The following is a 17,721-nucleotide window of genomic DNA, read 5'->3' as shown; positions in this document are numbered from 1 at the left end:
CACACCTAGAAGTAGGAAGAAGGACCCGGGCAGGAGCTGTGGAGGCCAACATGTGGGGGCTGCCCAAGTATCCCAAGTCAGGCGCCCTGAACCCTCACCTGGCCCTACCTGTCCTGCAGTCTTCACCCAGGAGAGCTGATAACATGGCACATGGCCACTCACTGATTCTCTCGGGTGCTCTTAAGCAGGTCAAACTTTAAGGCGCTGACCAAATAGTCCTAGGCCACAAGGCCAGGGAGAGTGAGCAAGGCAATAGTTCAGCAGAAGCCTTGCCTGGCTCCGTGGCCATTTCACCAATTCAAATGAAGCAGGATATCGTGGCCTCTATCTAAACACAGCAGCTGGGAAACCCAGGGCTGGTGTTTACACAGAAACTTTCCCCCCAGAAGCTCAATGTAATTGAAGGACACTCACTAATTAACTTAATTAAGTCTCCCAGGCCTTCCCACCCCCACCCCCACCGCCCCTGCTCCCTGTTCACCAGCAAGCATGGGGTGGGGGGTGGGGGCAGGCAGAGTTGCTCTCGCTCAAAAACACTTGTGCAAACACGGGGGCACTCACGGGCCACCCTCCCTGGGGGCTGTTTGGAGAACACTGAACTTTGGAGTATCCCAGCTCGTCCCGAAATTGGAATCCCCGGACAATCAGCACGCTTGCCTCCACTGGGTGTCCACACTACGTCTACACAAGACAACAGGGAAAGACAAGTACTTTTTGCCCAGATGTGCAGAGAAGAGCACACCTGCACCCTAGCTGTGGACTGCGGACCACGTGCTACGGTGTTTCACCTGTACCCGAGAAGCGTCCTACTGTGAATCAGGTCACCGCAAGAACGTAATCCAAACTTTTGTGATTGGTGCCAACCGTTTGAGTTTTCTGCTTCCAAATTCCTGCTCCCGCTGATGGACACGGAAGATAGACTCTCAACCTAATTCTTTGAGAGGCAGGAGCTCAGAAGTATTCCCTCCGCAAGCTGCCCGCTAGCAGGCCCGACGTGGAAGACTGCGGCAGGGTCACCGTGGAAGGAACAGAAGGACGGCGCCCAGCCACAGGCCAACAGAGGGTCCTCAGCTTTTCCTAAACTCACAGCCCCATTCGAGCTCCTGACTATCTCTGACCACTGCCCGAAAACACTGAAGCAATTGTGAGTTCCTATCTCCCCGTGGCGAGAGGCCTTTTCAAATATGGGTCCTAATGGGGTAAAGTGGGCCTCGACCAGCGGTGCTTCCACCGGGCTGCGGGACCCCCTGGCTCTCCCTGCCGCTCCCCAGAGAAGCAGCAGCGTGCATCTACCGCTCAGCAGGACAGAACTGAGTTATCCTCACTGGCTGGGGAGAAACCACCACCCACACAGTAATAAACCGTCCACTTAAGTCTCCCTGGCCTTTCCCTCCTCCCCAGGGTGACCCATCACAGGAAACCACAGCTCCAGTGAGAGGAAGCTGCCCCCAACCTTGAACTTCATGGAAAGAGTGAACAGTCAGGATTCCAACGCCAGCTCCCCCAGATGCACTGTCCCAGGCAAAAGTTGACCTTGAAACCTTCTGGGGAAAATATGAAAGTATGCTTTTCCTCGTCAAGGAAGGGAAAGCCAAAATGCTAGCCCTCTGAAACACAGATGGGAATTTCAGTTCAGAACTATTCTATCAAATTGTGGCATGTTTTGGATACTTGAGAAGTCTGAAAGGACAACCTTCTAGTCACAGGAAGCTTTTATAATCCTCCTTGGACCAGTAATATCAACAAGTGCTACAGCTGCCTTTTAAAAATAGTTTCACTTAACTTAAGAAAAACTGACTTTAAAAATTAAGTATTCAGGGGATCCCTGGATGGCTCAGTGGTTTAGTGCCTGCCTTCGGCCCAGGGCTTGATCCTGGAATCCCGGGATCAAGTCCCGCGTCCGGCTCTCTGCAGGGAGCCCGCTTCTCTCTCTGCCTATGTCTCTGCCTCTCTCTCTGTGTCTCTCATGAATAAATAAATAAAATCTTAAAAAAAAACTAAGTATTCAGCCCAAGTTCTATTGAAAAAAATGAATGCTCCATTAAGTGACAAATGTGGGCCGCACATGAGCTGAAATGTGCCAATTCCTTTCATTACCACCTCTGTGTTAGCATCCAGTGTACTGTAATCACCAAAGTAATATACACGCATCACAGCCCAAACTTAGTTTCCAAATGGAAAGTTGGCATTATATTATTTTCATTAATCATTTCAAAGTCTTCACTTCTGAAAAAAATAAAGACTTCTTCTCCAAGTGGTTTCCAAGGAACTCTTACATGTGCCTGAACCTTCCTTAACATTCCTCTACTCCAAGTGATGGACGTTTCAATCTTTTTGATGAAGTAGTATTTTTGTACCACGGAATGAATCTCTCGGCTCTGATAAATGTGGTATGAAGTAGACATCTAAAATGGAATGGAAACCTCTGTGGTTTTCTTTCAAGACCTTAGCAAATGACCAAACTTGGATTTTTTGGGACAGAGCACAAACTGGAATAATCTGATAATAATTTAATCAACGACTGAATGCACACTATGGTACTGACAATATTGGAGACATTGTTTCTGTAACCAAGCAACGGAAAACAAGCCTGATAACTCTGTGGGAATGAAATGATTAGGGAAATTGAAATAGAAGAGATGATTCTTCCAAGATGTATATCCCAGCTGAAGAATCCATGCATAAAGATGCAGAGGGGTGGGGAGACCAGAAACATTTATAAAGTGTTGTGGGAATGAGTACATTGGTCATCCAGAACCTACGGACAGTGACCTTCCTTGAATTATTTGTTTAGGACTAGCAAAGTAGGTGGTACAGCTGGACACCAGCTGGAAGCCTATCCTCCAGGATTCAAATTTAAAGTTATTTTTTTTAATTTTTATTTATTTATGATAGTCACAGAGAGAGAGAGAGAGAGAGGCAGAGACATAGGCAGAGGGAGAAGCAGGCTCCATGCACCGGGAGCCTGACGTGGGACTTGATCCTGGGTCTCCAGGATCATGCCCTGGGCCAAAGGCAGGCGCCAAACCGCTGCGCCACCCAGGGATCCCCAAATTTAAAGTTCTAATAATCCTATTTGATTTTGCTCACTTCGGCTTTTCCCCATGAAATTAGCCACAAAACAAGGGATGGGGTGGTTGGAGATACCAGAAAGCCATGCATTTTATGACATTATAAAAACAGCCACATGGTCAGTTAAGCGCCTGGTTCTTGGTTTCAGCTCAGGTCATGATCTTAGGATGTGAGATCAAGCACCGCTACCCGGGCTCACCCTCATCGGGGAGTGTCCTTGAGATTCTCTCTCTCTCCCCCTCTCTCTGCCCCTCCTCTCTCTGTCTCTCTCAAATAAATACATCTTTAAAAACAGCCACAGAGGATTCAGGTAGCGATGTGTCACCTTGGGGCAAGCCAGTTTCAAAGCCTCTTCAAGGCCTCAGTTTACTCATCTATAATATGAGGACAAGAGGAACTCCTGCAGAACCGTGAAAGTTAAATGAGATCATCGCTCAAGTCCCTGGCTCGAGGCCAGTCTCAAGACTTCCTGTAGCACAGACGTGAAACAGACTGGCTTGGCATCTAACTTCAAATACAGGCAGCGCAGAGGTAGAGTCACCAGGTAGGACATCTGCAAAGTGCACGACTGATGCTTCTCAGCAAGTACATGCTTGCATGAGGTCTCTCGGGGTCTCTGTTCCCGGGCTGGTGCACCCCATCCCCTCCGGGAGAGAAGCTGCCCAACACAAAGCAACGGGCAATCACCGGCTTCATCAACAGGTGCCACCGAAAGCGAGCGCCAGGCTCGGGGCGGGCGGCTCCTAAGGCGATCCCCTGGGATCCTGGTGCCCCGTAAGGCGTCCCGGCGGCCGTGAACGCACACAGCAGGCGGCGCGGGCGGGACAGGCGCTCCCGCGGCCCGGCCTCAGCTCCCGAACCCGCCGCCCCGCGCGCCGCTCTCCGCGGGGAAGGGAGGCGCCCCCGCCCCGCCCCGCCCCGCCCCGCGCCGGGTCGCACTCACCGAGCGTGGCCACCGTGCCGGCCTCGAAGAGCAGGCATTCCCCGCGGCCGCGCGCCTCCAGCAGGACGCTGCCGGGCCCCGGGCCGTCCAGCCGCCCGAGCAGCCGCAGCCCTTTGCTCAGCGCCATGGGCGCCGGGGCGCGCAGCCCGCCTCCGTCCCGCCTCCGCCCCGCGCTCCCGCAGGCGCCGGCCGGGACTTTCACTTTGCGCCGGGCTCCCGGCGCCGCGAGGCCCCGCCCCGCCCCGCCCCGCGGCCCCGCCCCCCGCCCCGCGGCCCCGCCCCCGCCCCGCGGCCCCGCCCCCGCCCCGAGGCCCCGCCCCGCCCCCCGCCGGGCCGCCCGGGCAGGTGAGGGTGCGCCGCCGCCTCCGCGCCCCGCGCTCCCCCCAGCGGCCGGGCGGGCCTGGCGTCGGCCCCCGCGCCCCCGGGGCTCCCCTCCCCTCCCCTCCCCTCCCCTCCCCTCCCCTCCGCTCGGCCCCGGGCGCCCAGGGCAAGTGCCCCCGGCGGAGGGCGGCAGCCGCGGAGGAGGATCCCGCGCGTTCCGGGGCGCAGGGGGCGGCGGGCGCCCCGCGGAGCCTGACCCCCTGCAGGGCGCCGCGGCCTTGCTCGGGCAGCCCGGGCGCGGCGCTGCGGGGCGGCCGCCTGCGCTCCCGGCCCGGCCCCGCTCCAGCTCCCGCGCTGCGCCGCCCCCGGCCGGCTGCCGGGCTGCGAGCCTCAGCTGCCCTGCGGGGGACGCGGGGTGACCTCGCAGAAGGGGCTCCGCGGGCGCCCGGCGGCGAGTGCAGTGTTCCATAAATGTTGCCTTTTACTAGCTTCCTATACGGGAGGCTACTGGGCTCCACACTCGGGAGAACTGGGGGCGGGGGGGGGGGTCAAAGGCGTGTTGTCTCGGAGAGAACTGAGACCACGACCCCTAGGCGTGCCCCTTATGTGACCTTGACTCCTCACCTGGCAGATGGTGGCTGTACCTGTCCCACCCGCTCACGCTTACCGGATGGGTGCTGAGTCAGAGGTCAGGGCTGAAAGCGAAGGAAGTAACCGGCAGGGAAGCCGAGGTGTGGGTCGGTGCAGAGCCAGGGGTCTCCTCCCTCTCCCTGCAGCTGCCTTTCGGCCTCCACCTGACAGTCCCTCCCCCCAGTCTGTGGGCCAAGTCCCCTTGGCTTCAGGGCAGACCCTGCAATCAGCCCTATGGGCCCCAGCACACACCCCTGCATCGCGCATAGGAGTATGCTGCCCATACAGGATGACCTCGCAGCTAGGTCAAGCCGGGCAGGGCCCCTCTTGGCACTAGGTTCTAGCCGGATGCCAGGTCTCATCTGCAGGGGTGGGGAGAAGGGAGAGGGCTTGCCCAGGTTAGCTCCTTGGGTGGGTTTGGAGGCTTCCTTTCCTTCTCCTCCAACAGGTATGTATGGACAGCCCCAGAGAGCTCCATCAGGGCGTTTCCATCAGGCTCCCAAACCAACCCGGCTCCTCTCACCCCATGTTGAGAAGACTGTGGGTCAGGCTGTTTGTCTCTGGGGCACATTCCAGAAGGAGCAGAGCCTCCCATGCCAAGCGGGACTCTGTGGTGCCCTTGCAGACATTCAAGAATGACCAGATATTCAATCCTCTGTGGACAACCTCCCAGGTGATGATTTGGGGAATAAAGTAATGTAAATAATTGGCAGAGATTCAAATCATTCCTCAGCCTTCTGTCCTACTGCTCACAAATTCAGTTATGAAGTGGTGGATATCCCAGGTATGACGCTCACAAGCTGTCCAGTTTCTTTCTCTGTGAAATGGAGATATTACCCTCATGAGGACAGTGCACCCATGACATGACACGACGGAGCCTTTGACCCACTTTTCCTTTCCTTTGCAACTTGAAGCTCACTTCTTCCAGGAAGCCACCTGGAATGATGAGGTCCCAGGAAATAGCGTTTATTATGTGTACTCAGATTCACAGATGTACATTTCAGCTCTCACTTGCTCATATGTTGCTTGAAAAGGGTTTTTATATTTCTTTCTCTCTCTTTTTTTTTAAAGATTTTATTTATTTATTCATGAGAGACACATACACACAGAGAGGCAGAGACATAGGCAGAGGGAGAAGCAGGCTCCCTTCAGGGAGGCCAAGTGGGACTTGATCCCATGACTCCGAGATCATGCCCTGGGCCAAAGGGCTTAACCACTGGGCCACCCAGGTGCCCAGGTTTTTATATTTCTTTTCTCTTAGCTCTGTTTCACAAATTAGGGATAAGATCTCAGGAAGCATCTAGTCTTTTTAAATGTTAACTGTCTCCCCCTTTGTGCCTTCTCTAGCATCCCATAATTTGAAGCTCCACATAGTGGTATGCTGCTCATATTGTAGAAATGTACCTGCAGTGAAGACCAGCAGTTGAGCTTTACAGCTTATAGAATCTAAGATGCAATCAACTGGAAGATGAACCACTATTTTATGTACCACTGAGAAAGAAAAAAATGCTGCCCGCTAAACTGTGTTGGCTATGCCCTGATTTCAGCAACGGTATGGTGTGTATTTCAGACTCAGTGAACTAAAGTAGCTGCTCCCCTATCTCTGACAAGTGGCTGAAGGAGCCAAGAGCCGCTGGGTTTTCAGGTCACTGCTCTCTGGTTTAGAGAGAACATTCAACATGGGTGGTGGATGAAGTGCAGCCTTCCATGCACACTGCCTTGATGAGCCACGGGTCACCTGGGCACTGCTACATCTTGCAGACGGAAGACATAACAGAGCTTGAGACATTCAGGAGAAAAGCTCTGCTCTGCTACCTAACCTGGGAAGACAAGAGGACCCATCTGAGTGGGGAGAGTCTAGGCATACTCTGCTCCTGAGATCTAGCGCACCTGGAAGGCCCATGATTGGAAGGGGAGGAGGTGAGCAAGGGATGAAAAGCCACCTCCGACAGCCTCCGGAGTGGAGTAGTCCACCGTAGGAAATTCATCCAGGCTGTGCTGCCGGGAGGCAGGCAGGACCTGGGGAGCCTGGAGCCCAGCCGGCTATCAAAGCAGGGGGCGGGGAGAGCTTTGAAAGACATGAAAGGCTGAGTCTCGTGCCTGATTGCATGAGAAGTGAAAAGGAGTCAGAAAAGAGCCCAGTGGTTAGAGGAGGGGACAGAGGGGCACCACTGAGAGATAGGAGAACTAGGGGAGCAGGCTGGGGGGTGTAGTTGGGGTTGAGCTGAGTTTATGACCAGGAGGGTTGCCCGATGGAAAATTCCAGAAATGAACAGTGGAGGCTGTGAGGAGGCTGTGTCTGTAGCCGAGTGGAGACAGGGTGTCTGAGCCTGGCAGGGGCAGGAGAAAAGACCAGAAAGAAGTAGCCTGAGAGATTAGAGAAGCCCTGGGAAGCAGGGAGTAATCAGTGGTTTGAAAAAAAAAAAAAAAAAAAAACCCAGAAGGGTCTGTATGAATGGGAATTCAGGAGCATTTGGGTGGCTCATTTGGTTTAGCATCTGAGTTTTTTAAAAAAAATTTATTTATTTATTTGGGAGAGAGTGCAAGTGTGCAAGAACAGGGTGCGGGGAGGTATCAGAGGGAGAGAAGCAGATGCCCTGCTGAGTAGGGAGCCCAACATAGGGTGATCCCAGAACCCCGAGGTCATGACCTGAGCCCAAGGCAGACACTTAATGGACTGAGCCTCCCAGGCGCCCTGAGCATCTAACTCTTGATCTCGAGGTCATTAGTTCAAGCCCCACTAGACAAGCCCCATTAGTTCAAGCCCCACTAGACCCATTAGACAAGCCCCACTAGGAGCCTACTTAAAATTAAAAAAAAAAATTCAAGAATGAGGACTCAGTAGAAAACTGGGTTTGGTGACCTTTGAGTGGTTAGTTTTGTTAGGGGGTGGGGCAAAAAGTCGGCTTGGAAATAATTAAGGAAGAAATGCAGGCAGTGAGGATAGTCTGCTAGTTCTAGAAGCCCAGCTGCGGGAAACACAGATGTGATGCAGGCAGAGGGGACAGTAGAGGCTTTCTAAGATAAGCACATGTCAGGGGGGTGGGCAGCAAAGACGGGGGGCGGGCAGGTAAAGACCCTGGTAGAAAGGGTGTGTCCCCTCTAGAGAGGAGAAGGAAGGCCCCCAGCACAGGTGGCAGGGTGGGCACTTTGGAGGGGGAGATAGGATGGCGTGAGGGTGGGTCAAGAAGGAGGGTAGGAGGCCTGGCCCAGGCTGAACCCCCCAATAAGCAGAAAAAAGGAGTGGGAACGGGAACTGAGGAAAGTGGGAAAGGCCTAGAACACTTGCTGTGGCGTAGTTCTTTGCCCAAGGAGGAGAAGGCGTCTCTGTCAGCAATGTCTTAGAAATATGGCCAGGGTCTGACCACTGTCGGCCTCCCCATCAATTCAGGCCTGGTTCTCCGTGACACGGCCTCTGAGCTGGGAATCTGCGAGCCGGAGGCGTCCTGGGGGCTCTGAGGCCTGGGCCAAGGAAGGGAGAATGAAGCTGAGCTGCCCCACAGGCCCCACTGGGCCCTCGGGACCTCCAGAGAGGGTAGGCCGTGTCCCAGGCTCTGTCCCCGAGGCGGTGCCACCTTGGGCCAGGCATGCCACCCCAGCCCGGGGAGCTGCCCCCTCTGCCGCCTCACCCCTGCCCCTCCTGGCCCACAAGCGTGAGCCTGGCCCCCAGCAGCGGCCACGCTCCCACAAGCGCCTGTTGGCCCAGGACCCGGGACACTGTGATCCCTCCCGGGCCACCTGCTCGGGCTCTGTTTTGTTCAGCCAACACACATAACCTGGCTCTCCCCGCTCCTCCTCATAGGCGCCAGGCGCCCCCGCTCAGGTCTTCGCCCTTGGAATGCCGCACCCCTGCGTATCCCCGTGGCTGGTTCTCTCCCTCTTTCAGATCTGCTAACTAATTGTCCTCTTACTGGGGCCTTCTGGAGCCTCCTACCTAAATTTCCTCCACCCAGCTAACCCCCTGCTGTGGGCTGAATTGTGTCACCCCAAATTCATATTCGGCATGTCCCTGTGTTAGAGACAGGGCCTTTAAAGAGGTGACGAGGCTAACATGAGGCCACGTGGGTGGGTGGGCCCAAGTCCAATCTGCCCGTGTCCCCATAAGAAGAGGCCATCGGGACACAGACACACACACAGGGCAGAGCATGTGAAGCCACGGGGAGACGATGGCGTCTGCAGACCCATGGAAAAAGGCCTTCGGAGACCCAAACTTGCCAACCCCGTGATCTCTGACTTCCAGCCTCAGGAACTGTGAGAAATAAGCTTCTGCTGTTTAAGCTTGAAGTCTGTGGGACTTTGGTCGGGTGGCTGAGTGGACGAATGCGCTCTCTGTCTTATATCTTCTTCCCTGCACGCAATTTCTCCTTAGCACACATCAGTCTCGAACATAAGAAATCGTTTATTTCTTCCCTGATTTATCCTGCCTGTCACCCTCCTCCCCCGATGTTGTTATAAGCTCCCTGAGCAGGGATGCTTCTGTTTCGCCTGATTTGTTCCTGGCACATCCCCAGGCCTAGAACCGTGCCTGATTCATAGTGAGATCCAGAGGAGCCAGTCCGGTGAATAAATGAATCCTCGTAGGGAGGGCGGAGGATTCACAACTTCTGTGGTTGTTCATCACAGTGGTTCTTACCTGGCTCAGGCCTCCAGTGAACAAATATTTTCTGATCCTACTGTGGACCCAGGATTGTTCTAGATGCTGGGGAAAAAAAACCACACACCAAACAGAGAAAAGCCCCTGCCACAGAGGGGACATCCAGCAAACAAAATGCATAACTAGCTAGGAGGGGACAGTGCTGTGGAGGACGGGAGAGTGCTGGGGCGGTGGGGGGACAGTTTGAAACGAGGGAGGGCCTCACTGAGAAGTGACATCAGAGTTAGGAAATGAAGTAATTGAGGCAGTGAGCCCCTTGGGTCTCAGGGAAGGGCATTCCTGGTATCAGGCACAGCCAGTGCAAATCCCCGAGGAGGGAGCACCTAGACAGAAGGAAGTGGAGTGGCCCTGGGCCACGGTGACACTGGCTTTTGCTCTGAGAGTTGGGAGCAGAGCAGTGACATACACGCTCAGATGCTGTCTTCAGCAGACCGTCTCAACTACTGAGCTGAAACCTGAGTGCAGGGCAGAGGGAGGGACAGCAGGGAGCCCAGAGGGAGGCCATAGCTCTTGGTGCCACAAGGACGATGGGGGCGATCAAGAGAAACTGTCCCGTTCTGTGTAGGCTTTTGAAGGGTGAGCCAATGGGTTTTGCTGTTAGAGCAGATCAGAATATGAGAAAAAGGAGTTTGGACAATCCCAGACTTTTGGCCAGAGCTACTGGCAGGATGGCATTGCCATCAGATGGAGGCAGCTGAGGGAGGAGCAGGTGGCTGAGTCATGTGAGTTTGGGGTGCGTGTTACAAATCCAGGTGGAAGTATCGTGTAGGCGGTGGTTACGCAAGCCTGTAGTCCATGGGCGAGGTCTGGGCGGAGACATAAACACGCAGGCTACCAGCATCCCAGTGGCGTTGAAAGCCTGGGGCCTGGACGAGTTGGCCAAGGGCGGGGTGCTGGCCTGCACCCAGGGCGTGTTGACCTGTGGCTCTGAGTAAGCGGAGGCCCGTGAGATAGGAGGACACCCAGCAGTTACAGGGCCTTGGGGTCCCGGGGAAGGAAGCGTCTCAAGGAGCAGATGGCAAAGGCTGCAGCGGGTCCAGGAAGATGAAGACTGGTCCTTGGGGTCCAGCCGGGTGCAGGTCACGGCCGCCCCGGTGGGAGCAGTTGCAGAAGGTGGTGGGCATACCGTGGTACTTCTTTACAGCTCGTTTCTTCTTGCTTCACCTCTGTTGGCCTGAGGATCCAGTCGTTGACCTCTGCTGACTAAAAGCACAAAGTAAACTTGGAAGCAGTGACTCTGAACACCCTTAGCTTCCCTGGCGAAACACCCCAGGCTCTGTGACGGCTCCTCGTGCCTCCTGGTCTCCATCACTCCCACCACACTCTTTGCTTTCTTGGGCCGTCTTCCAGTGTCCCCACTTCGGGAAGCCTGGTGAGCATGCCAGACACACTTCTCTGATGAGGCTCTGACTCGCGTGGAGCATAATTAAGGGGATGATACATACAGTTTCCTGGGTTCCCTTGAGTTTCATGTACCTTTGTGCTTTCCTTAAAAGGGATTCATAAATCTACAACTAATTGTGACTTAAATGTTAGACCTGAGTAAGAGTTTTCATCTAAATACATTCACAAATTGGAAAATATCCTGGTGCCAGACCACATGCCCCTTTCTGGGGTTTAGAAATCTATGATCACCATAAGTATACTGGCAAAGCAAGCCAACCCAGCAGCAAATAATGTATTTGTTGAGTCTCCATGTGCATGACTGGCTGACTTTCAAAGACTTCTAGCTCTAACCTTTTTTTTTTTTTTTTTGGAGAAGGAGAGGGAGAATCTTGAGCAGGCTCCATACCTAGCCCCTAACACGGGGCTCGATCTCACAACCCTGAGATCATGTCCTGAATTCAAATCAAGAGTCGGACACTTAACTGACTAAGCCATCCAGGTGTCCCTAGCCCAACTCTTGAATAAAACGTCAAAGTTTTTCAAGGTACTTTCTTATATACAATATTCCATTAGATATTAACAACACAGTGAACATTTAAGACAAAACCCCAATATTCTCAACTCATGAATGAGCTCATTCATTTATTCACGCAGACTCAACCTGCCAGGAGCTTGTGTAGTAGCCCTTCCCTCCCTTAAATCTGAATCCTTCACATTGCTGGAGAATTGCATGACCTTGCAGACCGGTGTCCTTTTTCCAAACAATTATCATTTAACATTATCATATTATTAGATATACAGTTAGTATACATTTTTCCAAATTGTCTCATAAATGTCATCAGTTGCTTCACACAGTTTGTGTGAATCACACAAATAATGTCTACATGATGTGACTGATGTGCCCCTAAAACCTCCTTTAATATAGGTTTCCTTCTGGGGCGCCTGGGTGGCTGTCATTTGAACGTCTGACTCTTGGTTTCAGCTCAGGTCATGATCTCAGAGTCATGGGATCAAGCCCCACATTGAGGTCCATGCTCAGCGGGGAGTCTGCTTGAAGATTTCTCTCCCTCTTCCTTTGCCTCTGCCTTTTTTCTCTTTCCCTCTCTAAAAAAATAGATAATTATATATATTAATTATATATATATTTCCCTTCAATTTCTTTTCTCCCCCATTGCAATTTTATTTGTTGAAAAAACCGGGATGCATGCCCAGTAGTCCTCCACAGACTGGACTCTGCTGAGTGTGGTGCCTGTGGCATCATTCAGCAGGTTGCTTTGCCCTTTGTATCATCTGTAGCCCGTGGTAGATAGAGATGCTCAGCAGATTTTGTCCCGTGGGTGTGGTGTGTGCTTCCCGTCAGGAAGCCTGTGTCTGGTTGCTCCTCCCTGATGCAACAACCACTGACCATCAACGCTGTAATCCTGGCCAGCCTTATATCCTCTTCTCTCATTCCTTCTTCATTGGTGCCAAAATTCTTCTATAAATGGAAATTTTCCATCCACTCTATGTTACCCAGTGGGCACAGAAACAAAACAGGCAGATAGCATTCTTTTCCTTTACTTGCTAGTGTTCAAAATAATGACCGTGATTTGGTCCATTAACATCCTCCCGTGGTGACCAATTAGTTTGTTTTTCCACTTTCATCGCTCTGTCCATTGTGGTTTTATCCTGATTGATGCTCAGGTAGTTCCCTCCTTGGCCAGCTTCTTGGTGACCCCTCAGAGGGCTCTGACCACACTGTCTCCCTGTGCTTTCCCACTGTCCCGCTGGCCCCGCCGAGCTGGGGCCGCGTCTGTACTGTTACTGGTGGGCACCCGACGCCTGGTGTTCCAGGTCCTCACTGAGTGAAGGAACGAAGGATGCAGGAACACCTGCTAGGAGCTGGCTGGGACGTTGAGCCTCTCGAGTAGACACGGGGCAGCTGGCAGCTCAGAGGATGCATGCCCAGGGCCCAGAATCGAAATACTGTTGCACAAGGTACTGATAACTTGGGAGAAACCTGTCGAGCAGTTACAGTGATCGGAGCAGTAGGAGCGTGGTTCTGTATTCGCTGCCGGAGGCAGCCTGCAGCCCAGAACTGGGCTGCCCCTCAGACTGAGCTGGCACTCACTAGCTGAATTCCTGTCTGCCTCCCTGCTGTGGCTCAGGGCAGAGACCCCTGTGCATGGGGCCTCCTGGCTGCCACCTCCACCCCCACCCTGCTGGGGTGAGGAAGAGCCTGATGGGACCTGAGGCTGGTGGCTCAGCTCCCTGGGAGAGCTGGCCTGGCTCCACTGGCCTTTACACTGTGGCCTGGGTGTCAGGCAGGCTGAATAGGGGGGTGGCTGGAAGTTCATCATTATTTCTGTGAAAAAGGAATGGGAGACACGGTATCTATCTATCGACACACACCTGCATGCCCAGGACCGTGCTCACGACCTGAGGTCGTGGTAACTGGGTACAGGCTTTCTTTGCTTTTCTCCTAGTGCACCCTACACGGCAGGACCTCCAGACTGTGGGGCCTTGGAGGACTGCAGCAGAGCCAGCCGACACCGTTAAACCTCCCCCAGCCAGTGAAACACCGGGACACCTGCACCCCGATGTTTCTAGCAGCAATGTCCACAATAGCCAAACTGTGGAAGGAGCCTCGGTGTCCATCGAAAGATGAATGGATAAAGAAGATGTGGTTTATGTATACAGTGGAATATTCCTCAGCCATTAGAAACGACAAATACCCACCATTTGCTTTGACGTGGATGGAACTGGAGGGTATTATGCTGAGTGAAGTAAGTCAATCGGAGAAGGACAAACATTATATGGTCTCATTCATTTGGGGAATATAAAAAATAGTGAAAGGGAATAAAGGGGAAAGGAGAAAAAATTAGTGTGAAATATTAGAAAGAGAGACAGAACATGAGAGACTCCTAACTCTGGGAAACGAACGAGGGGTGGTGGAAGGGGAGATGGGCGGGGGGTGGGGGTGACTGGGTGACGGGCACTGAGGGGAGCACTTGATGGGATGAGCACTGGGTGTTATGCTATATGTTGGCAATTTGAACTCCAATAAAATATAACTTAAAAAAAAAAACAACCCTCCCCCAGTCGAGTGAGCCTGGCAGGCGGTGAGCTCAGCACCGCCTTTTAAAAGCCCCAGGTACCCCAGTGATTCAGAGGCTCTCACATCTATTTGTGCTGCGCCTGCCCTCTCTGTCCCCAGGTCCTGGGTGTCCTCCTTCCCTCCAGGTCTCCTACTGAAAGTCCACAGTACCTGCTGCTCTTTAGATGGGGTGAAACAGAGCCTGCTTGTGTGGGCACCTGTGGGTTCTGAGGACCAGGGCAACTTTCTTCAGTTCTGTGGCCAAGACCAAGCTTCACACACAGGCATACCAGCTGCCAGTTGGGCTGCGGGCCTGAATCCAGCATCACAGCTGGGAAAACAACCCAAAGCGCACCTGTCCCAGGCTGGGGTGTAGGGCCTTTCGGATGCCAAGGATGGCTAGGGTTGGCTTGTGCACCATTCGCTTCCAAGTTCACGCCCAGTTGGCGGGATGACTGTCTGGACCAGATTCTAGCCATCCAGTCATTGTCAGCTCAAGTAGCTCTGACAGCAAAGGTCTTTCTCCTGCACTGCATCTGTACCGGCCCGAGAGCCGATTACAGCTGGGGGGTGTGGGGGAGAGTAGGAGGAAGGGAGGAGGGCACTTGAACACCACCTCCCCACGTTCTGGCTCAAGTGGAAGCCCAGGCCTCTGGACTGTGCTCCCACCTCAGCGGATGAGCAGGCCTAGTTTCCACTCTATCCTTGACCTTCCTCTGAAATACCTCCTTTCTGAGTGGGTTCCAGGATCCATAGATAGAAAAAAGTGCCCTGAGTTGTTTTATAACAAGGCCTGTACATCATCACTCCAGAGAGCAGGGAAAAAGGTTACAGGGGATAAGTTTTAGTTCAATGTTCAAAAGATTTTTCTAGCCATCAGGGGTAAAAAAAAAAAAAAAAAAAGAGAGAGAGAGAAAAGTCTACCTTGTGTTGAAGTAAGCTCCCCATCTCTGGAGGAATGCAGGTGGAGGCTGGGTAATGACCCCTCCTGTGGGTGTGTGAGAAAGGAAACACTTTCTTTATGTTTGTATTTTTCTGCCTGTTTGAAAAAATTTCAAAATATAAATTTGTTATGGAATTAAAAATAAAAGGTAGATTTAAAAGAAAATATAAATTGTATAAATAGAATATGCATCTACAACTATGCTATTTTTCTATATGTTTAAAATTATGGAAATATAAATTCTTTTTTTGAGATTTATTTATTAGAGAGAGAGAGAGAGAGAGAGGGCACGAGGAGGAGGAGGGGCAGAAGGAGAGGGAGAAGCAGACTCCCTGCCGAGTGGGAAGCCTGACTAGGGGCTGGGTTCCAGGACCCTGAGATCATGATTTGAGCCAAAACCAAGAGTCAGACACTTACCCAACTGAGCCACACAGGCGCCCCTCAAAATATAAATTCTTAAAACATTTGCTCTTAAATTTTGCTTCATCATACAGTTAGTTTTGAAAAGTATAGGAAATTTTGGATCATTTCATGGTCATTCCCTTTTGCAATTCGTTAAATCTTCCAGTAATAACATATGCAGCCGGTGTGTCAGGGGTACTTTGGAAGGTTTTGGCGGAAGCAACAGAAAACTCAACTCTAAAAGTCTTAAATGAAAAAAAAAAAAAAAAAGAAAAAAAAAAGTCTTAAATGAGCCAGGACTCTCAAGGGACGTCATCTAGAGCCAGGCCAGCAGCTCTCAGCTCTTTCTATACCATAATTCTTAGTGAGGTAGAGAAGCTGAAGCGACTCCATGTTAGGAAGACCCCATCTCTACTGTTTCCCTGCAAGTCCCTATAGACTACTCATGTTCTTTATTTCTGATGAAAAACCAGAGAAGCTATGTTCCCACTCTAACGGGGAAGCAAGAGAATTAATCATTCTCCGAGTTTTTGTCCTAGGCTCCCAACACCAATCACATCTAAGAAAAGCCGGATCCCAAACATGTTCTAGAACATTAATTTTGAACAAACCTCAGCCTACACTGGCATCAACACCCCCTACCTTCAGTGATTTATAAAATAACACCCTATTATTTAGTCACTCACCTTTAATCAGACCCTATCCTGGATTCCTGAAGAAATATGTATCCTAGACCCCTTTTCCAATATAAACCCATAGCCCCCAAATGACAGGAACTCATTTTCCTATCCTTTCCAAGTCTCCCAGACACCCCACCTGCTATTCTCTACCTGTCACTTATGCTATTCAATAAACTCCGCTTTTACTTTTTTAGCTGGTATTTGATTCCTATCCTGCACAAAGCCAAGGACCCTCTTTGCTGGTTCTGGTGAGCCCTCTCTGGGTCCTCAGACCCAACCTATCTTTATCATTAGGATTTTGGCCTGTTGTCCTCATGATCATGAAATGGCTGCTTCGGCTCTAGCCATCACATGGATATTCAAGGTAGAACAAAAAGAGGAATCCAAATCAGCTCTTTCTCTTTTATAAGAAAAAGGCAAACGCCTTTCTCCAGAACCCACCAACAAATTTCCACTTAAGTTTCATTGGCCAGAACTGTGTCACATGGCATATGCTGCAATGGGGACTTTTCCTGTCCGTTTGGTTGAGATGGACAAGAGAAAAAAGGAAATGGGAATGAATGGGTTTGGGTTTGGCTGGCCAGTAGTGTCTCAAGTCTCGAGAACAGCTAGCATCTGATGATCAGTCTTGTTGTTATTTTGGCATAAGGCTTAATGCTGCCTTAGGAACAGTTATGTTATTTTAATTTTTTCCATATGTCATTTCTTTTCTCCTAAGGCAATTATGCAGTGGAAAGGACAGGAATGATTTCTGATTTGCTACAAGACACTGAAGCTCTGATAGAACTTGCTATTAGACACTGGCTCTCTGGATTTCTCACCCTGTGTTGTTGTTGTTTTTTTTTTTTTTCTGTTAGGTATACTGCCTCTGATTTCATATTTTCTCTTTGAGAGAACTTATTTTTCTACTGTGCAGCTGATGAATTCAGCAGGCTGGAGTGTTTGTCCTCATTTGCTGAGTAAGGCCCCGATCACTGGTATTTTCAGCATAGCTCTAGAAGCAGGAAGGCCACCTTGTCCCCGTACCCACAGACATGTTTCTACAGGGAGCATGGACGACAAGGCTGACCGCAACTGAATAAACACGACAGCCTTTCTCAGATCAAGCCACATGACTGTTTTAACCACAAAACTCAATGTGAATCCATGAAAGATGTAACCAAAATAAGAACTAAGAAAGGATCTGTTAGTTCAGTGAGCAAGAGAAAGTAAAAGGGAGCTGTGACCCCAGGTCACTTGGCTCCTATCCCTCTAAGGTCCTTATTTCTAGAGTTTCCTAAAGGATTCCTTTTTAGAAGAGGTATTCTGTTTGCTTCTCAATAAAGACATGGCTTTTTCTTTTTCTTTTTTTAAATATTTATTTATTTATTTATTTTAGAGAGAGCACGAGTAGGAGGGGCAGAAGGAGAGAGAATCCTCAAGCAGACCCCTGGCTGAGCGCAGAGCCCGATGCAGGCCTTGATCCCACGACCCTGAGATCATGACCTGAGCCAAAACCAAGAGTCAGATGCTCAACCGATTGAGCCCCCCGTGTGTCCCAAGAGCTATAAACATGCCCCCAGAGTTTGTGCTTCGAAGCACATTTATGTTAGAGATCAGTGGCGGCTCCCCCTC

At 51.5% G+C, this 17,721-nt stretch overlaps 1 protein-coding gene and 1 long non-coding RNA gene across 3 annotated transcripts in view; one reads left to right on the top strand and one right to left on the bottom strand.

Moving 5' to 3' along the window:
* SYNJ2 (synaptojanin 2) overlaps positions 1–4,151 on the bottom strand; it is a 98,501-nt gene extending 94,350 nt beyond the window's left edge. For both annotated transcript variants that reach the window (XM_038526431.1, XM_038526432.1), the window contains exon 1: positions 4,016–4,151. In XM_038526431.1, coding sequence (XP_038382359.1) covers positions 4,016–4,142 — 127 coding nt within the window. In that variant the 5' untranslated portion in view covers positions 4,143–4,151. The remainder of the gene's footprint in view (positions 1–4,015) is intronic.
* LOC111090679 lies at positions 3,377–6,488 on the top strand. Its single transcript, XR_005353734.1, has 3 exons — positions 3,377–3,616; positions 5,415–5,639; positions 6,314–6,488. It is a non-coding gene; the product is annotated as an uncharacterized LOC111090679 (long non-coding RNA).
* The last annotated feature ends 11,233 nt before the right edge of the window (positions 6,489–17,721 follow it).

The sequence above is a fragment of the Canis lupus genome, chromosome 1 (assembly GCF_011100685.1).
Source record: "Canis lupus familiaris isolate Mischka breed German Shepherd chromosome 1, alternate assembly UU_Cfam_GSD_1.0, whole genome shotgun sequence".
In the NCBI taxonomy this organism is placed as follows: domain Eukaryota; kingdom Metazoa; phylum Chordata; class Mammalia; order Carnivora; family Canidae; genus Canis; species Canis lupus.
The sequence above is the reverse complement of the archived record's forward strand: the minus strand, read 5'-3'. Positions and strand labels throughout refer to the sequence as shown.